Genomic DNA, 21,462 nt, shown 5'->3' on the forward strand with positions numbered 1-21,462 from the left:
TAGAGTCTAAACTCATCCATCCGGTCTAACCACGTGGCTCATCTGATACAAAGGAGAGGGACGCGTAATTCCAGTTCTTACATTCCTGCACCTGGTCAGTACAGTGATAACAGTATCTTAGCTACGTGTAATTAACTAACTGATACTACAAACACATATACATACATATGCCTTGTGGCAATCTTAGCCTGCTAAACTTGTATTTTACTGGAATTACATCACATTCCCCCCTTTGATGCCTCTGATATTTCACAATTACTTGAGGCATCACTTAACCTTGGTTTGCATATACCTCAGGTTACCATGAACCAGACCAGACTTATCTTATGATGTGAATCTTTTAACACTCATCTTCCTGCATTGGTTCTCCTTGATCTAGAGCCTTATACTTATATATCGCCATTATCTGTGCAGCAGCCTTCCTCTCTGCTATACTTCCTATCAGGCTTTGCACAGACCTAACTACTAAGGGTATAAGACACGGTAGGAGTAGACACAACAGTAAAATCAGTAGGACTCCACCTACCACTGCCTTAAGCCCTCCAAACCACTCATACCAGCTACCAAACCAACTACTTGGATTGTACCCTTTCCATACCTGAGTAGGCACATGCACTAGTTTAACCATATGGCTAGTAAGCTCAGCTATTGCTTGCCCTTCGTCATCTATTTGAAGACAGCAATTGCTCAGGTTAAACTTCCCACATACACCTCCCTCTACTGCCAAAAGGTAATCCAAGGCTAATCTATTTTGGTACACTGCTGTCCTCATCCTGGTATTATGCTTCGCTAGAAGATTGAGTGCTTGTGAGGTCTCATTAGTAATAATCTCAACCACCGCCTGTAATCTTATAATACGGTTGAGCATATAAATTGGGGTTCTATAACCAAAGGTACCATCTTCTGCCCACGTGGCTGGCCCATAATAATCTATGATACGCTGGGGAGGCCATTCATTATCTTCCCAGGTGCCTATCTCTAAGGGTCCCCTTTTCTTCCTATGATTCACATCATACACTTTAACACCTAAAGTCTCACCTGTTTCAATCGGTAACAAGAAGAAGGATGGTTTGAGCATACCCAACACACATGCCCCTTCCCAGTCCTGTGGCAACTCCGAATAGGCTTTCTTACCACAGATCCAGTACAAATTTGCTGGGGCTCTCCAGGTAGATGTGATGGATAAATCAAACCACACATCCTTTAAACTGGCATATCTAGCAAACGGGTTAGATGGTTCTGAGACATTTGAAGCCGACCACCAAGTTGTATTTTTAGTATCATCATCATAAGCTTTTTGCCCTAGACAAGTTAATTCTCCTACAGAAGTATTATACATTATTCCTTTCCTTGCTATGCAAACATAACCTATGATGGAGGTCTTTAATCTCCACTCAGATTTACCTCTAACACTCAAATGATAATCGGCTTGTGTAGATATTAGTTGGTCAACTGCCTCAGAACCGGACATTACCTCCTTTGCTTCCCAAGGCCATTGGTCTCCCATGTTAGTACCTCCACACACATAGCAGTTGGTAACATTAAGACTACCGGCAATACTTTCAGCTAGGTCAATGAACAGGTTTTTAGCGTTATGGGGGATCTTATTATCTATACTCATCTCTTCATAAAAGGAATGGTATACTTGATGAGTCTGGGAGGATACCGTATCAGTCTCTATTCCTATAAACAATAATGTCCCAGGATCTAAACCCGTCCCGTATATCTGAAACCCAAATAAATTTCCATACTTATCTAGGAACTTGTCGGGGTTATTAATAAGTATATGGACTGGGTTGCATTCCATAGACTTACAATAAGGGCTAGTCGGCAACTTAGTCACTATCATGTCTTTATCTACTGTCTGTCCCCAAGTCGCCCACCCCACACAAGACCAATATGGACAAAAGTTATAGTCTTTATTTGGGCATCTAGGACTCACATATTTATTTTTACTACTGGGACAAATATATTTATCATTAGACCCATACGTCCTCTCCCATCTAAGATCCCCACATACATTCCACGGTTTTCTACCACTTGATATCGCCTTACATGCATCAAATAGCAGAACACCCGAAGAATGTACGGATTCTAACACCGTCTTATTAATTAGGGTCCCCTGAGGATCTCCATTCCTGAGAGTCAACCAAATTGTACGAGGTTGATACTCTGGACTGAAGCACTTAGGTTCTCCTACTCCTAAATGGCACACACTATAGTCTATATTTAGGTATCTACATCTTGATACCTCTCCTTTACATTCGTATTGTGAATGCCAAATTAGGGTTTGGGAAATATGGTTACCTGTTCTCGTAGTCTTAATGCATACCTCACAGCTAGGAGTGTCGGTACCTCTACCTTCCTGAATATAAAAACACATATAAATAAACACAATCAAAAGCACATCTTTCGCCGTCATCCTCAGTCTTCGTCCGTGCGATGGAACCTCAGCTTCCAGGATGTGAGGGCTGCAGGGAATGGAGTTCTGCTCGTCTTCACAGGTGTCCCTTCGAGACTTTCCTGGCTTATACACTATGTGTTGGTAAGCGGACAGGCTTTATTATGGCCTTCTCACTCACACCTGTAACAATAAAATTTGTAATCCACAATAATTCCTCGTTACTCCGACTGAGTAGTGCGTTTCAACCGGATCTTGCAGGGATTCTCTGGATCTGCTGTAATTTGCCAAGAATCGACTGCTGCTGGTTTAACCCTGGAGTGATGTATCCACGGAGTTACTTCGGCTACTTTTATCGCTGTAGGGGTAGACAAAAGAACAACATAAGGACCTCTCCACTTGGGCCCTAACGGTACATTATTCCACTCTTTAATCCACACTTGGTCTCCTGGATGATAACTATGAACAGGGGGATAAATATTCACAGGTAATCTATCTTGTACCCATTTCTGTACCTCCTCCATAGTCTTACCCAACTCTACAACCTGCTGCCGGGTAATTCCTTCTCCCAACTGACTCAAGTCCCCCCTTAAGTTACCAAGTACGGGAGGTGGTCGCCCATACATGATTTCAAAAGGAGAGAGGCCCATCCTTCTGGTAGGGGTACTGCGGATTCGCAATAAAGCTATGGGTAAGAGAACGTTCCACTTAAGTTGGGTTTCCTGACACATTTTAGCCAACTGGTTCTTTATAGTTCTATTCATTCTCTCTACCTTACCAGAACTCTGGGGTCTATATGCAGTATGAAGCCTCCACTTTATACCAAGCATATGAGTCAGTTGTTGTAGGCACTGATGAACAAAAGCTGGACCATTGTCCGATCCTATAGAACAGGGTAGTCCATATCGGGGTATTATTTCTCGTAGCAGGAATCTTACAACTTCTCCTGCTTTCTCTGTACGAGTAGGACATGCTTCTACCCAGCCTGAATAGGTGCACACAATTACCAACAGGTAACGATGTCCACCCGATTTAGGCATTACTGTAAAGTCTATTTGTAGATCGGACATGGGGAGTCCCCCCATAAACTGGACTCCTGGTGGCTTTACTGGTCCTTGTCTTGCATTATTCTTAGCACACGTTACACATCTGCGTACAATGGCCTGAGTCAAGTTGGACAATCTTGGTATGTAGAAATGTTTCCTGAGAGATTCTTCAGTACTGTCTCTCCCAGAATGTGTCCCGTTGTGATAATTTTGGACAATTTCTACCGCTAGTGATGCTGGTATGACTATTCTTCCATCTTCTAGCTGATACCACTTGTTCTCCAAATACTTTCCCGGTTCAGTCTTTAACCACTCCTCTTCTTGAGCTGTATAAACTGGAGTCCATTGGGACAGTGGAGTTGGTATAAGAGCAGCTATATGCCCCACATACTCCTGTCTTCCTGATTCAGCAGCACGCTTAGCTGCACTATCTGCCATCCGATTTCCCTTGGTTACATCACCATCTCCTCTCAGATGCGCTCGACAATGTATGATACCGACTTCTTTCGGCTCCCACACTGCTTCCAATAGTTGTAGGATTTCAGCTGCGTACTTGATTTCTTTGCCTTCTGAATTCAGTAGTCCTCTTTCTTTATACAAAGCTCCGTGGGCATGAGTGGTTAAAAACGCATACTTAGAGTCCGTATAGATATTTACTCTTAAACCTTCAGCCAATTGTAACGCTCGTGTTAGTGCTATTAATTCTGCCTTTTGTGCTGATGTTCCTTTCGCCAGTGGCCGAGCTTCTATCACCTTGTCTATTGTTGTCACTGCATATCCTGTATAGCGGATCCCTTCTTTCACATAACTACTGCCGTCGGTGTAATATTGAACATCGGGGTTCTGGATGGGAAAATCACGAAGATCTGGTCTACTTGAAAATACTTCATCCATTACTTCCAAACAATCATGTTGACTTTCAGTAGGTTGCGGCAAAAGGGTAGCTGGATTTAAGGTGTTTACAGTCTCTAAATGCACTCTTGGGTTTTCACACAACATTGCTTGATACTTGGTCATACGGCTGTTACTAAACCAATGATTTCCTTTGTAATCCAACAACGTCTGTACTGCATGTGGGACTCGTACATAAAGTTCTTGACCCAGAGTGAGTTTATCGGCTTCAGCTACTAGCAGGGCGGCTGCAGCTACGGCTCTTAGACAAGGTGGAAGTCCGCTGGCCACTGCATCCAGTTGCTTAGACATGTAGGCAACAGGTCTTTGCCATGATCCCAAGTACTGTGTCAATACTCCCACAGCCATTCTTCTTTGCTCGTGTACATATAAGTAGAATGGTCGTGTGTGATCAGGTAGACCTAATGCTGGGGCACTCATCAAAGCCTTCTTCACATCTTCAAATGCCGTTTGCTGTTCTTGGGTCCATAAGAAGGGGTCGTGCTCTGTACCTTTGATGGCTGCGTACAGAGGTTTTGCCAGTATCGCATAGCTGGGAATCCATATCCTACAGAAGCCTGCTGCCCCCAAGAATTCTCGCACTTGTCTTCTATTCTTGGGTATTGGTATTTGGCAGACAGCTTCTTTTCTCTCTGGCCCCATAATCCTTTGACCTTCAGAGATATGGAATCCCAGATACTTGACAGTTGGCAAACACAACTGAGCCTTCTTCCTGGACACCTTGTATCCTGCCTTCCAGAGAATATGTAGTAGATCGTGCGTTGCTTGCTGACATTTTTCTTTTGTAACTGCTGCTATCAACAAGTCATCTACATATTGTAACAATACACATTCTCCTGGGATAGACTCGAAATCCAGTAGATCTTGACTTAGAGCTGAACCAAATAGGGTAGGTGAATTTTTAAACCCTTGGGGCAGTCTTGTCCAAGTCATTTGGCGTTTTGAGCCCGTTACAGCGTTCTCCCATTGGAAAGCGAAAATACATTGGCTTTCTGCGGCAATTCGGAGGCAAAAGAAGGCATCTTTGAGATCTAAGACTGTGAAGTAAGTAGCCCCGCCCGGAATTAAAGCAAGCAGGTTATATGGATTGGGTACAACTGGATGTATGCTAACAACCGCATCATTGACTGCTCTTAAGTCCTGTACAGGTCGATACTCATCTGTACCGGGCTTTTGAACAGGCAGCAATGGGGTGTTCCAGGGGGAAGTACAGAATTTTAGGATACCATACCGTATGAACTTATCCAGATAGGATTGGATGTTCTTCTTAGCCTTCTGCGGAATGTGATATTGTCTTAGGCTCACTGGATAAACCCCATGTTTCAGTTCAATTTTTATTGGTGGAATATTGCGGGCCAGTCCTGGTGGGTTGTTCTCTGCCCAAACTCCTGGTATGTTAAACAATGTCTCATCACTCCTAGGGTTTTGGCTAGTCAACACTGTATAAAGTCGCCACTCTTCTTCCTTTGGTACGGATAAAGTCATAATACCTGAAGGTCCATTAAACTTTAAGGATGTTGTTCCATTTGGTAGGAACGTAATCTGCGCTTGTAATTTTGATAGCATATCACGTCCCAGCAATTGGACTGGACATTCAGGCATATAAAGGAATTGGTGTTTTACTACGTGGCCTCCCAATGTACAGAGTCGACTTTTAAGAACCGGTTTTTCAGCACTTCTTCCAGTTGCTCCTATCACAGTAATAGTCCTTCCAGATGGAGGAGCAACTAGATTAGTCACCACTGAATGTTCAGCACCAGTGTCGATCATGAACGCACTCCTTTTCCCCCCTATTGATACATCGACCATAGGCTCCGCTCGACCAAGGGGGATGGAGCCCGGTCGGTATCAATAGTCCTCCATGACAGTGTCAGCCAATCCTACAAAGTCCCTACCTTCTCTATCGCGGGACCTTTGCGCTGCTGGAATATACCTGTCTTCCCTAACACTTCCTCTGTTCCCATTACTCCCTCTATAACCATTACTCCCTCCGGGGCCTCCTCTACCTCTCGCTCTACCTCTAAAGTTTCCGTAGCCTGCCCTGGGTTGGTCTCTCTCGTACTGCTCTCTTTGCGGACATTCGTTCCTCCAATGCCCTTCTTCCTTGCAATACGCGCATTGATCCCTACTCAAAGGCTCCCTACTCCATCTATTATTGCCTCTATCTGGGCCCCGTTTATCTACGCCTGCGATCGCTACCGCTAGCATATCAGCCTTTTTACGCATCTTGCGCTCTTCCTCTTTCTTACTTTCTGTATCCCTGTTCATATAGACCTTATTTGCTACCTCCATTAGTTGGGTGATGGACATACCTGCAAACCCTTCTAACTTTTGTAGCTTGCGCTTAATATCTCCGTATGCTTGGCTGACAAAGGCGGAGTTAACCATTCGGGAATTGTCTGCGTCTTCCGGATTAAAGGGGGTATACAAGCGGTATGCCTCCAATAATCGGTCATAAAAGACACTGGGCGCTTCATCGCTTTTCTGGATCACCTCAACTGTCTTCGACATGTTAATGGCTTTCTTTCCTCCGGCTTTCATGCCAGCAATTATAGCGTCTCTATAGGCTCTGAGTTGAACCATATCAGCACCATTTACGTTCCAATCGGGATCGGTGTTGGGATAGTGTGTCGCGGCCCATGCTGCTGGATTGGCTTGGTTCAAAGCACGGGCTCTATCCTCTAATGCTTTAATGGCTGCTTGATTTATTCTTGTCCTTTCCTCATTGTTAAATAAAGTCATTAGTAACTGCTGGCAATCAGCCCATGTCGGATTATGCGTCTGTACTATTGAGGTGAACAGATCAGTCATAGCTTGTGGTTTCTCAGTATACGAGGAATTATGGGTCTTCCAGTTTAAAAGATCGGTTGTGGTAAATGGGACATATACGAAGACTGGGTCAGCGTGTGCCATTTGACCTGCGGCATCGATATAAGCTGACCCGGGATTCAGACGAAGAGGCATCTGATAGTGCTTTAATTGTTGGGCACCAGTCAACTGTCGGGTTTGGATGGGGCTACGTAGAGAGGCGTCAGTCATGGGTTCCGGTCGGGGAGAGATAGGGTATGGGGATGTGGGAGGTCGGTTTTGGGAAAAGGTCGTAAATAAAACACTTCGAGCCGAGCTAGATGAAGCTTGACCGGAAGTCTGAAGTGGCGCCAAATCAGGATATTCGTTTCTAATGGGGGTGGATTCTGGTTCCGGAAGGGGAGATTTAGTACGAGGGGGGGTGGATCCTGTACTGGAGGAGGAAGCGGAAGTGGATGAGGGTAATGAGGGGAGGGGTGCAGGACTTCCTGCGTTTGCGTCACTTCTTCTTAACGGAAAGTAAGGGGGCGGCAAAGGGATCTCGGACTCAGGGGGCGTGTCCAAAATGGGCCTAACACCAGTCCTAGTGGACGAGCAAGTCCTAGCTACCATGAGGCGACACTGCTCCTCGTGGCATGTCTGGAGCCATTTTGGCGAGTCATTTACGGCCTGTCTCCAACAGTCAATATAAGGAAACTGGCCGTAAAGTTCAGGCCTACCCGATACAGCCACGTGTAAGCGCTGTACCAGAGTTGGATCCAAACTGCCACGTGGCGGCCATGCCGCAACCAAAGTAGGCCACTCCCTAGTACACAAAGTGACCAAACGTACAGGAGACATCTTTACCCCAAAATCACAAACTTTGAATCCCTTTTTAAAATTCTTAACCATACATCCTAAGGGATCCGGAATCGTTGACTGCGACGCACCCATACTTAACAATGGAACGTCGTCGACAACGAATACTATACACGCGTACTATTCAACAGTCACACCCGTTTCCTCTGGCAACAGCACCACGTGGTACGGTTACCAAGTGAAACGTACACAATAACAATAAACACTCAGGGAATTCCCGTACACACACAGCTGTTACACCAGTCACTATATAATCAATATTATGCCCTTTGGCGTAACTATACAGTCACCCACGCTATAATTCTCTATATACGAATTACCCGTCTATAACACACCCCAGTAACATCGTCTTTTACAAATAGCGGTTACAGTACGGTTAGCATAGGTCAAAGCACAAGTTAAGGTCACAATACAATTATTAGTGGTTATGGTGTTAAACATGCAATGGACGACAATGATTAGTACTTATTATATAATGTCAGTAAATATACAGGGTTATGGTACCGTGCACTATAATACAGCAACACACTATTAACACTCTCGCTAGACGGCTGAGCTCGCGCTATCTAACAAGATATACACTTTACTAAAACAATCGTTAACACATTTACAATTCCCAACTAAACTATTGGCCAGTACCTTGAATGGACTACCTAAAACTATATACACCCGTTTTGGTTAGCCACACTGCCCAATCACCACATATATAGCGAGCTAGAGAACCGAATTTACACAGGCGCCTCTTAGTCGCACTATCAAAAGTCTAGTGGGTTCCAAATTTACACGCCTTCCCACTTAGCCCAGATAGGATGAGAACTAGCGAACCGAATTTACACAGGCGCCGCTTAGTCTCCCGGTCCCTCCGACCTAGCGAACGTAATATACACCCTAGAACGCTAGTCTAGACAAGACACCGGTGTCCGGCTAGGGCTATTTACACCAGGACCCCGCCTGACTAACCAAATCAAACGGTCTGACTAAAGAGCGTTCGATCGAGCGGTGCGCCTTCGCTCCTTCCCTCCGACAGAGGGGGCAGATACACAGATTCAAAACCCCTTTGGGCCTACCGCACAATCGGTATACCCCTAGTGGGTCCTGCCGTCTAAAACAGCAGTTGTCTTACCTCCTCGTTCCTGAACCTGAGTTCACACTCATCGACGGGGACACCCCAGCACTTCTCACGTAGAGGCCGATGATCTCCTGGACAACAGACCAGTGGCGCCGAGACGAAGGGAGGTCCACGCAGAAGTTCAGGGGTGCAGCCGTAGAGAACGTGGGCAAAGATAGACCGTCTCACGCCTCTGCCTCTCAGCTACCGTTGAACGATGAGCTTCCCGGCCAATGCACCAAATGATACCGGAGAAACTGACGGAAGCCAAGCACAGAGAGATGGACACAGGTTTCTTCAGGAAGGAAGAGATTCTTTATTGGATCACCGATCGGGACTCAGAGGGACTAGCGTCACCAAAATACAGCAAAGTCTGAGTACTGAATACATAGAGTACATTCCTTATATAGCACTGTAGCTCCTCCCACAATTAACTACACCCACACATACCCTTAACCTATTTAATGAATAGAGTCTAAACTCATCCATCCGGTCTAACCACGTGGCTCATCTGATACAAAGGAGAGGGACGCGTAATTCCAGTTCTTACATTCCTGCACCTGGTCAGTACAGTGATAACAGTATCTTAGCTACGTGTAATTAACTAACTGATACTACAAACACATATACATACATATGCCTTGTGGCAATCTTAGCCTGCTAAACTTGTATTTTACTGGAATTACATCACACCGCTGCCTCAGGTAAGTGACTGAAGGGGTTTTTACCCCTTCAGTAACCAGGGATTGGACAGTGGGAGGGAGAGGGACCCTCCAGTGCCAGGAAAACGGATCGTTTTCCTGGCACTGGAGATTCCCTTTAATTGCTCCCCATTCAGTAAACGCTGTGGAAGAGTTTACTGTTCTAAATAATAGAGGGAAGTAGAAATGTTACCTCCGTGACACTTGCAATATTCCTACAATTATAGCCATTGCAGCAGGATAGTTTTGGTGGTTAGTATAAGCCTTTTAATTTTTGTCTAGTTTACCTATTGTACAGTGCTGCTAAATATGTTGGAGTAAATTATTGTTATTGTAAAAAGAGAGTTGCAGACCAATGCCTGCCCTTGAGAATCATAATATGTGTTAGACTTTTTGAAAATGATTTGATGTTTAACAGAAAGGTGGTAAAAAAAAAGTCTTCAAGAAAATCTCTAGTGTTCGGAATACAAAGTTCCTTTGGTCACCCACTCCGGCAGATAAAAAGGTTAAAAAAGCCGTAATCCAATGCAGGAACCTAATGCACATGTGCCGCAAGCGCATAAGGCCGACCCCATAAGAAGGCATTGACTCAATAGACTCGTCTAATTGCAGTGAGTACCCATCACGTTGACACAGTCAAGAAATTAGTTCAGTATGGATGTCCTCAGCAAGATCATGAATACGGTGCAAAACTGTGTTGTTGGAAAGTGGCACAGCTTCCATTTTTTTACTCCACTTCTCACTTAAAATACATGACACTATTTCTTTTGCACATGGTTTTATTAGTGATTCCCCAATTGTGCGTGTTTCTCCTGCAAGTGCTATGCGGTAACTCACTCCGTAAGAAGCCTCTGTGGCTTTTTCATTAGCATGTTGAAATTTTTTGCTCATAAATTGTTTACTCTTCTGATACTTCTTTAGCTTTCACTTAAAAAAAGGCAATGTCTGCATGGTTTTGCTCAAAATGATGACATACCGTATATACTCGAGTATAAGCCGACCCGAATATAAGCCGAGGCCCCTAATTTTACCCCAAAAAACTGGGAAAACTTATTGACTCGAGTATAAGACTATGGTGGGAAATGCAGCAGCTACTAGTAAATTTCTAAATAAAATTAGATCCTTAAAAAATTATATTAATTGAATATTTATATGCAGTGTGTGTGTATGAGAATGCAGTGTGTGTATGAGTGCAGTGTGTGTATGAGTGCAGTGTGTGTATGAGTGCAGTGTGTATATGAATGCAGTGTGTGTATATGAGAATGCTGTGTGTATGAGTGCAGTGTGTGTGTATGAGTGCAGTGTGTGTGTGTGTGTGTGAGTGTGTGTGTATGAGAATGCTGTGTATGAGTGCAGTGTGTGTATGAGTTCAGTGTGTGTGTATGAATGCTGTGTGTATGAGTGCTGTGTATGAGTTCAGTGTGTGTGTATGAATGCTGTGTGTATGAGTGCTGTGTATGAGTGCAGTGTGTGTGTATGAATGCTGTGTGTATGAGTGCAGTGTGTGTGTGTGTATGAGAATGCTGTGTGTATGAGTGCAGTGTGTGTATGAGTGCAGTGTGTGTGTGTGTGTATGAGAATGCTGTGTGTATGAGTGCAGTGTGTGTATGAGTGCAGTGTGTGTGTATGAATGCTGTGTGTGTATGAATGTTGTGTGTATGAGTGCAGTGTGTGTGTATGAGAATGATGTGTGTGTGAGTGCAGTGTGTGTGTATGAGTGCAGTGTGTGTGTGTGTATGAGTGCAGTGTGTGTGTGTGTATGAATGCAGTGTGTGTGTATGAGAATGCTGTGTATGAGTGCAGTGTGTGTGTATGAGTTCAGTGTGTGTGTATGAGTGCTGTGTATGAGTTCAGTGTGTGTGTATGAATGCTGTGTGTATGAGTGCAGTGTGTGTGTATGAATGCTGTGTGTATGAGTGCAGTGTGTGTGTGTATGAGAATGCTGTGTGTATGAGTGCAGTGTGTGTGTATGAGTGCAGTGTGTGTGTATGAATGCAGTGTGTGTGTGTGTGTATGAATGCAGTGTGTGTGTATGAGTGCAGTGTGTGTGTATGAGTGCAGTGTGTGTGTATGAGTGCAGTGTGTGTGTATGAGTGCAGTGTGTGTGTATGAATGCAGTGTGTGTGTATGAATGTTGTGTGTATGAGTGCAGTGTATGTGTATGAGAATGCTGTGTGTGTGTATGAATGCAGTGTGTGTGTGTATGAGAATGCTGTGTGTATGAGTGCAGTGTGTGTGTATGAGTGCAGTGTGTGTGTATGAATGCTGTGTGTATGAATGCTGTGTGTATGAATGCTGTGTGTATGAGTGCAGTGTGTGTGTATGAATGCTGTGTGTATGAGTGCAGTGTGTGTGTATGAATGCAGTGTGTGTGCATGAATGCAGTGTGTGTGCATGAATGCAGTGTGTGTGTATGAGTGCAGTGTGTGTGTGTATGAGTACAGTGTGTGTGTGTATGAGTGCAGTGTGTGTGTGTATGAGTGCAGTGTGTGTGTGTATGAGTGCAGTGTGTGTGTGTATGAGTGCAGTGTGTGTGTGTATGAATGCAGTGTGTGTGTGTATGAGTGCAGTGTGTGTATGAGTGCAGTGTGTGTGTATGAATGCAGTGTGTGTGTATGAGTGCTGTGTATGAGTGCAGTGTGTGTGTATGAATGCTGTGTGTATGAGAATGCTGTGTGTATGAGTGCAGTGTGTGTGTGTGTGTATGAGTGCAGTGTGTGTGTGTGTGTATGAGTGCAGTGTGTGTGTGTGTGTATGAGTGCAGTGTGTGTATGAGTGCAGTGTGTGTATGAATGCTGTGTGTGTGTATGAATGCTGTGTGTGTGTATGAATGTTGTGTGTATGAGTGCAGTGTGTGTGTATGAGAATGCTGTGTGTGTATGAATGCAGTGTGTGTGTATGAATGCAGTGTGTGTGCATGAATGCAGTGTGTGTGCATGAATGCAGTGTGTGTGTATGAATGCAGTGTGTGTGTATGAATGCAGTGTGTGTGTATGAGTGCAGTGTGTGTGTATGAGAATGCTGTGTGTATGAATGCAGTGTGTGTGTATGAGTGCAGTGTGTGTGTGTGTGTATGAGTGCAGTGTGTGTGTATGAATGCTGTGTGTGTGTGTATGAATGCTGCGTATGAGTGCAGTGTGTGTGTATGAGTGCTGTGAGTGTGTATGAGTGCAGTGTGTGTGTGTGAATGCAGTGTGTGTGTAATGCAGAATGTGATGCAGAGCCTTGGTGGGGGGTGGGCATTTTTATTTTTTAATTATTTTAATATTTTTTTTTGTTTCATTACATTTTTTTATTATTATTATTTTTTTATTTTATTATTATTTATTTAATTATTATTATTTATTTAATTATTATTTTTATTTTATTATTTTTATTATTTTTATTATTATTGCTATATATACATTTTTTCGTCCCCCCTCCCTGCTTGCTAGCTGGCCAGGGAGGGGGGCTCTCCTTCCCTGGTGGTCCAGTGGATGGGCACTGTGTAGGAGGGGGCTGTGGGGGCTGCAGAGAGATGTTACTTACCTTCCTGCAGCTCCTGTCAGCTCTCTCCTCCTCTGCCGGTCCGTTCAGCACCTCGGTCAGCTCCCAGTGTAAATCTCGCGAGAGCCGCGGCTCTCGCGAGATTTACACTGTGAGCTCACAGAAGAGCTGAACGGACCGGCGTGTTTTCAGGATTTTTACTTGTATCTTCTTTCTCAGTTTCTATAAGTGCCGAACAAGTAGAAGTAGTAATAATTTTCCCTGAAGAGTTCCCTGCTTTAACCAGCTTTCCAAATTCATGGTGGTTTATTGCTAGGGAAAAAAAAAATGTGAACCCTTTTAAAAAAATTCAGATCTCACAACATGACTGAAAAGGATGCTGATTTTGATAATGCTCTTAGAAAGAACTGATCTTATGCAGGATTTTTGAGTTAGACTTGGAGCAAAAAGATTTGAACACTTTTTTTCAAAAATACAGTTAAAAGTTTTTTTGCCCCTGACAGAGTCTTTTAATGTCCCTTATAGAGCATTTCAGTGCCCTTACCTAACAGAGCTTTCTATTTCCTTACCTATCTGACAATAACAGATCTTTTAACTATCAGCTCCACTCTCTCACTCCTGTACTATGAATGATAGAAAATGGCTGACGTCAGGACGGGCTCTCTCACGGACGAGCTAAGTCCCTAAGTGGCTCATGGCAGGGTGGGCTCTGACGGCAATGCATGCTGACAGCAGGGCTGTCTTAAAGGACCACTCTAGGCACCCAGACCACTTCAGCTTAACCCATTAAGGACCAAACTTCTGGAATAAAAGGGAATCATGACGTGTCTCACACGTCATGTGTCCTTAAGGGGTTAATGAAGTGGTCTGGGTGCCAGGTCCAGCTAGGGTTAACCCATTTTTTTTATAAACATAGCAGTTTCAGAGAAACTGCTATGTTTATAAATGGGTTAATCCAGCCCTCAAAGCCTCTAGTGGCTGTCTCATTGACAGTCGCTAGAGGCGCTTGCGTGATTCTCACTGTGAAAATCACAGTGAGAGCACGCAAGCGTCCATAGGAAAGCATTGATAATGCTTTCCTATGAGACCGGCTGAATGCGCGCGCAGCTCTTGCCACGCATGCGCATTCAGCCGAAAGGGAGGAGAGAAGGAGGATCGGAGGAGAAGAGCTCCCCGCCCAGCGCCGGAGAAAGGTAAGTTTTAATCCCTTTCCTCTCCCCAGAGCCCGGCGGCAGGGGGTCCCTGAGGGTGGGGGCACCCTCAGGGCACTATAGTGCCAGGAAAACTAGTATGTTTTCCTGGCACTATAGTGGTCCTTTAAGCCCTTAAGGACACATGACATGTCTGACATGTCATGATTCCCTTTTATTCCAGAAGTTTGGTCCTTAAGGGGTTAAGATCGCACTCCTGCGATCTCTTGGAAGCGCCTCTAGTGGCTGTCTTGTAGACAGCCACTAGAAGCAATCTTAGTACTGTAATGTAAAAATGGGGTTACTATAAAACTGCAATGTTTTACATTGCAGGACTAAGGGATTCAAGGATGCTGCACCTAGGCCACTTCAATGAGATGAAGTAGTCTGGGTGCCTATAGTGTCTCTTTTAAAAATTTGTCATTAACCTATTGTACAGTTCTGCCACGTATGGTGGCGCTAAATAAATAATTGTTATTTGTAAAAGGAGAGCTACAGACCAGTGCCAGGGGAATCATCGTAAGTGTTAGACTATTTGAAGATGGTTTAAGGAGGAAGTACTTCTATCAGCAGTCTGATGACCACAAGAGGCATGTACTCAACCAAAGAAGAGGGGGGCGGAGCCTGGCGGCAGTCGAAGATGACTGCTTAACTTTTCTTTCCTCAACCTCCTTGTGTTATTTAGGCAAAAATCCTATCCTTACTCACCACCATGGGCAAGATGCATCGGGCTTCCGTTCCCAAAAAGGAGTCTCTTACCCCCTCTCTACGCCAGTACCTCTCCACGACGTCGGATCTGGCCTCCAAACCTCCATCGGAGGAAGCCTTAGACACGGACTCACTCTTCGGCATTCCTCCCAGAGGAAATGTCGCCTGCTCCAGACAACCGAGATTGAGGCAGACTTCTACAAGCCGTACCCACACGAGCTGACCTGGCTGCCGCCAGCAGCAAACTGCAGGTCTCTATCCGGCTGGATATTCAAGCCCCCCTAGACGGCCTTGACGACCCCCCTAGACGGCCTTGACGACCGCGTGGGCTGCATAGAGGCCACATGCAACCAACTCCGGTCGGCCCACGCTCAAGTAGGAGATTCTCTGACACGGCAGAAGGACATACTCAGGGGCATGGCACTGCACGTGGCAGACCTGGCAGGAACCAGGTACCGCTCGCTTTTATCAGTGACCGTACCAGGGGGACCCGTGGTGGTGCGCACCCACACGGAATTCGTTCACCTGGGGAAACTTCTACCCATCCCCCCACTGAACATGAAGTGGCCAGCCCCTCAGACTTCTAACTGCCAGATACACTGGCCTCTGGCTTTACCCCAGAGGGACTGACGACATCGCCAAATGACCACCCGCGCAGCTGGGGTTCCATCTTAACCAGGATCTCTGTACTGACAACTTGCCTGCCCTCACCCACTGCGATGACAGCCTGGAACGTCAGCCCTGACAAGCTGAAGACACGCACCTGAGAACATACAATACCTTTCCCCACTTGCTCCCCTTGTTGACTGGTGGAGGGCCATGCACTCGACCGACCGACTACTCCATACCCCACTCTAGATAGGCCTATCTCCCTATTGAATTGCGATTTTAAAGCTCTTTGCCAAAATCCTGGCAACTGTGTTGACACCTTACCTACCATCCCTTGCCTCCAGACCAGGGAGGCAAGGGACAGTACCTCCAGAACTCTATCCCTGATCCATCACGCACTCCTACTGATGCAGAGAAGGCCTTTGACCGAGTAAGCTGGGACTTCCTATTTAGCATTCTCTGTACTCTGGGACTGAGACCGAACATGTACAAGTGGATCAAAGCGCTGTATGTCGACCCATAAGAGAAGGTTGCATCAACAGAGCTTATACGGATGCATTCCATATCTGCAACGGGACAAGGAAAGGCTGCCCGCTATCGCCACTACGGTTTGTCCTAGCCTTAGAACCGTTCCTCCAGGTGATCAGGAGAAACCCAGATATTAGAGGAATTGAAGCAGGACCCTCGACACATAAAGTGACCACTGACGATTTGATCTTCGTCTCTTTACCTGAGAGAACCCTCCCCAACATCATGCGAGAATTTAAACTATACGGCAAGATATCTAACTTAAAGATCAACCTCACTAAATCCAACATGCTAACTATAAATATCCTGGGAAAAAGAGCTGATGTTCTGCGCCAGAACTTCCACTTTCACTGGTCCGACAGAGCAATCAAATACCTGGGGACTTGGATATCCCAAGATCTCTCAACTTCACTCAGATGCTCAACAACGTCAAGAAAAACCTAAAAGAATGGAAGCTACCTCACTTGTCCTGGCTTGGACGCATAGCTTGGACGCATTCTCTGCTTGTATAGCCTGACTATTCTAAGGACCGATATTACAAGTTTCTCTCTCTGTGTTCTCTCTCTTTGTGGTCTGTCTGGGTTTTGGTTCCGGAATCCGTGACCGCGTTGCCCGTGACGCAGATGACTGGGTACTACCCCCTGATAAGTTTACGCCAAACATTCCCCCTTTCACGGCAAATAGTATGCACTTGTTCATAATATGAATTGGTGAGCCGCTCATATTTAAAAATAGATGTGGCCTTTGAGAGGTAATTTGCAATCATGAGCTGCTATAGAAGTTGTAATCTCAGCATGCCAAATTTTGCAAAATTTTAGCTTTAAAACCATGATTCACTCCTTACAGTATTTGTTTTTATAGCTTCTGAAATACATTTTAGACATATTGGGCATTTTAACAATCAGGACTAATTAGTGAATCTATTTTGACTTTGTTTTCTTTAGTTGCACTTGTGTGTAAAAACTATTAAATGTGAAACGAAAAAAGTAGTTTTTTTTTTTTTTTTTTTTTTTTTTTTACAAATGAATAAAAAAAGATTCTATTTAATTTTGCATTATGTATACATGTAAGGCAGGACCTGACAAATCCCAGGTTGCCATGGCGCCTAAGAAATTTTTTTTTTTCTCCTGGTCTTTGGGATTTGTGAGTCCATTACCTTTCAGCGGAGGCGGCTGGCCTACCCAGGGAGCATGGTGGGGGCCGGCCAGTCCAGAGAGCAAGGATTTGGACGGTCAGAGGGCCCAGGTAGAATGTAGCCAGACGTGCAAGGAAACTACTCTTCCTGCAGTTCTTGCTCTGCTCCTTCCCCCTGCAGTAATGCCAGGATATAAAATCTCTCTGGTCCCGGCATCCTTAAACCGCACACAAGGGAGCCGAGCAAGAACTGAAGGAAGAGTACAAAATCATAGCTGGGTGGTGTTAGTTTAAAAAAAAAAAATACCAGTAATAATTTTGAGTTTATGAGAAAATATGTATGTGTGTGTTTATCAGTGAGAGTGTGTGTTTAAGTGACAGTCTTCCCTCTGATCGCATGAGAAATGTGTTCCACGCCGTGCTTGTCTCCTCTTAGATTGGATGTATGGCTGAGATCATCAATCTTTCCATAGCAAAGCATTGAGAAGCTATAGCACATGCACAGCAAACTACCAGGCTGGGCCAATTGGCATCTTCTCATAGACATATTTAATTGACTATTCTGCTTATTATATATGGTCTTTTAGGTTTTGTTCATGATCTCCTTAGCAAATATTTGTTTCCTGAGAATCTGTTCATTTTAATTTTTATATATAATTTAATATATTTGTGAATTTGAGATGACATTTGTCTATTCAAAGTGAACTTGTCACAAATTTATAAACGTAGGCTAATGCATTGAATAATTCACATGTCACAGAGATAGTCGGGTTCATAAATATTGGGACATCGACACAATTCTAATCTTTATGGCTCTATACACCAACACCATGGGTTTGAAATGAAACAAACAAGATGTGCTTTAACTGCATACTTTCAGCTTTAATTTGAGGGTATTTACATCCAAATCAGGTGAACGGTGTAGGAATTACAACCATTTGTATATGTGCCTCCCACTTTTTAAGGGACCAAAAGTAATGGGACAGATTAACAGTCATAAATCAAACTTTCACTGTTTAATACATGGTTGCAAATCCTTTGCAGTCAATTACAGCATGAAGTCTGGAACGCATAGACATCACCAGACGCTGGGTTTCATCCCTGGTGATGCTCTGCCAGGCCTCTACTGCAACTGTCTTCAGTTCCTGCTTGTTCTTGGGGCATTTTCCTTTCAGTTTTGTCTTCATCAAGTGAAATGCATGCTCAATCGGATTTAGGTCAGATGATTGACTTGGCCATTGCATAACATTCCACTTCTTTCCCTTAAAAAAACTCTTTGGTTGCTTTTGCAGTATGCTTCGGGTCATTGTCCATCTGCACTGTGAAGCACTGTCCAATGAGTTCTGAAGCATTTGGCTGAATATGAGCAGATAATATTGCCCGAAACACTTCAGAAATCATCCTGCTGCTCTTGTCAGCAGTCACATCAGCAATAAATACAAGAGAACCAGTACCATTGGCAGCCATACATGCCCACACCATGACACTACTACCACCATGCTTCACTGATGAGGTGGTATGCTTTGGATCATGAGCAGTTCCTTTCCTTCTCCATACTCGTCTCTTCCCATCACTCTGGTACAAGTTGATCTTGGTCTCATCTGTCCATAGGATATTGTTCCAGAACTGTGAAGGCTTTTTTAGATGTTGTTTGGCAAACTCTAATCTGGCCTTCCTGTTTTTGAGGCTCACCAATGGTTTACATCTTGTAGTGAACCCTCTGTATTCACTCTGGTGAAGTCTTCTCTTGATTGTTGACTTTGACACACATACACCTACCTCCTGGAGAGTGTTCTTAATCTGGCCAAGTGTTGTGAAGGGTGTTTTCTTCACCAGGGAAAGAATTCTTTGGTCATCCACCACAGTTGTTTTCCGTGGTCTTTTGGGTTTTTTGGTGTTGCTGAGCTCACCGGTGCGTTCTTTTTTTTTTTTTTTTTTTTAAAGGATGTTCCAAACAGTTGATTTGGCCAAACCTAATGTTTTTGCTATCTCTCTGATGGGTTTGTTTTGTTTTTTCAGCCTAATGATGGCTTGCTTCACTGATAGTGACAGCTCTTTGGAACTCATATTGAGAGTTGACAGCAACAGATTCCAAATGCAAATAGCACACTTGAAATGAACTCTGGACCTTTTATCTGCTCCTTGTTAATGGGATAATGAGGGAATAACACACACCTGGCCATGGAACAGCTGAGCAGACAATTGTCCCATTACTTTTGGTCCCTTGAAAAGTGGAAGGCACATATACAAACTGTTGTAATTCCTACACCGTTCACCTGATTTGGATGTAAATACCCTCAAATTAAAGCTGAAAGTCTGCAGTTAAAGCACATCTTCATTTCATTTCAAATCCATTGTGGTGGTGTATAGAGCCAAAAAGATTACAATTGTGTTGATGTCCCAATATTTATGGACCTGACTGTATATGATGCATTTAATGTAAAATATTGAGACTGCAATTTCCTCATCTTTGCAGGTGTTACTCTATATTTATTTGTCCTGCTTGCGAATGCCTTCCTAAACAGGGCAAGCCTTCTGTGTGATGCCAGCATCTGAATGCCCTGGCGCTCTCACTGTCTAATTTGTGAAACTGTTTTAGAACCGTTTGACAACTTATGTTGGTCCCCTGTGCTTCATCTGGTATTTTTATACTGGAAAAGCAAGTTGTCTTTATTGACCTAAGCCTTGCTAATGCAAGGTCACATTCAATGGTTGAAAGCACTCAGCTAATGCTTTCAGCCAGTGAGCTTTGTCCTGTACTGCTGATCTAAAAAGATTTCACAAATTTACTCCAGGCAGCAGAGTACTTGTGGCACCAACACCACCACAAGAGGTTGTTGTAATGATGCTTGCAGTAGTGTTTCTTTAAAAATAAAATATATACATACATACACATCTATCTTGTAAAATTGTTAAATATTAGTAGATCTAAATTGTTCCTATTTCTTGTAGTTGATGTTCTTTTAAAAGCTGTTGGAGATACACCAATAATGAAAAATAAAAAATGGACCATAGAGAAAACACGAACAATCCAAGGCCTGATGGACTTCATCAAAAAGTATCTGAAGCTGGATTCAGGGGAACAAATGGTATGATTTCTGACTGTTTAGTCTGGTATTTGATCAAAAAAAATGTTTTTAATGCATTTCAGGAAACCTGTTTGCTTCTGAAATTATTTTGGAATTTAAATTACCGTGTATACTCTACTATAAGCCGACCCGAATATAAGCCGAGGCCCCTAATTTTACCCCAAAAAACTGGGAAAACGTATTGACTCAAGTATAAGACTAGGGTGGGAAATGCAGCAGCTACTGGTAAATTTCTATATAAAATTTAGATCCTAAAAAAATTACATTAATTGGATATTTATTTACAGTGTGTATGAATGCAGTGTGTGCGTATGAGTGCAGCGTGTGTGTATGCCCTCCCCATATCCACACCACGCAGTGTGTGTATGAGTGCAGTGTGTGTGTGTATGAGTGCAGTGTGTGTGTGTATGAGTGCAGTGTGTGTGTGTATGAGTGCAGTGTGTGTGTGTATGAGTGCAGTGTGTGTGTATGAGTGCAGTGTGTGTGTGTATGAGTGCAGTGTGTGTGTATGAGTGCAGTGTGTGTGTATGAGTGCAGTGTGTGTGTGTATGAGTGCAGTGTGTGTGTGTATGAGTGCAGTGTGTGTGTGTATGAGTGCAGTGTGTGTGTGTATGAGTGCAGTGTGTGTGTATGAGTGCAGTGTGTGTGTGTATGAGTGCAGTGTGTGTGTGTGTGAGTGCAGTGTGTGTGTGAGTGCAGTGTGTGTGTGAGTGCAGTGTGTGTGAGTGCAGTGTGTGTGTGTGTGTGCAGTGTGTGTGTGTGTGAGTGCAGTGTGTGTGTGTGTGTGCAGTGTGTGTGTGAGTGCAGTGTGTGTGTGAGTGCAGTGTGTGTGTGAGTGCAGTGTGTGTGTGTGTGAGTGCAGTGTGTGTGTGTGTGAGTGCAGT

General features: G+C 44.1%; 1 protein-coding gene across 1 annotated transcript in view; it reads left to right on the forward strand.

Annotated features, from left to right (window-relative positions):
• ATG12 (autophagy related 12) overlaps window positions 1-21,462 on the forward strand; it is a 56,999-nt gene that overhangs the window by 1,089 nt on the left and 34,448 nt on the right. The window contains exon 2 of the mRNA XM_063437083.1: window positions 20,442-20,578. Within this exon, the coding sequence (XP_063293153.1) occupies window positions 20,442-20,578 (137 nt within the window). The remainder of the gene's footprint in view (window positions 1-20,441; window positions 20,579-21,462) is intronic.

Source organism: Pelobates fuscus, chromosome 11 (assembly GCF_036172605.1).
Source record: "Pelobates fuscus isolate aPelFus1 chromosome 11, aPelFus1.pri, whole genome shotgun sequence".
Taxonomy (NCBI): Eukaryota; Metazoa; Chordata; class Amphibia; order Anura; family Pelobatidae; genus Pelobates; species Pelobates fuscus.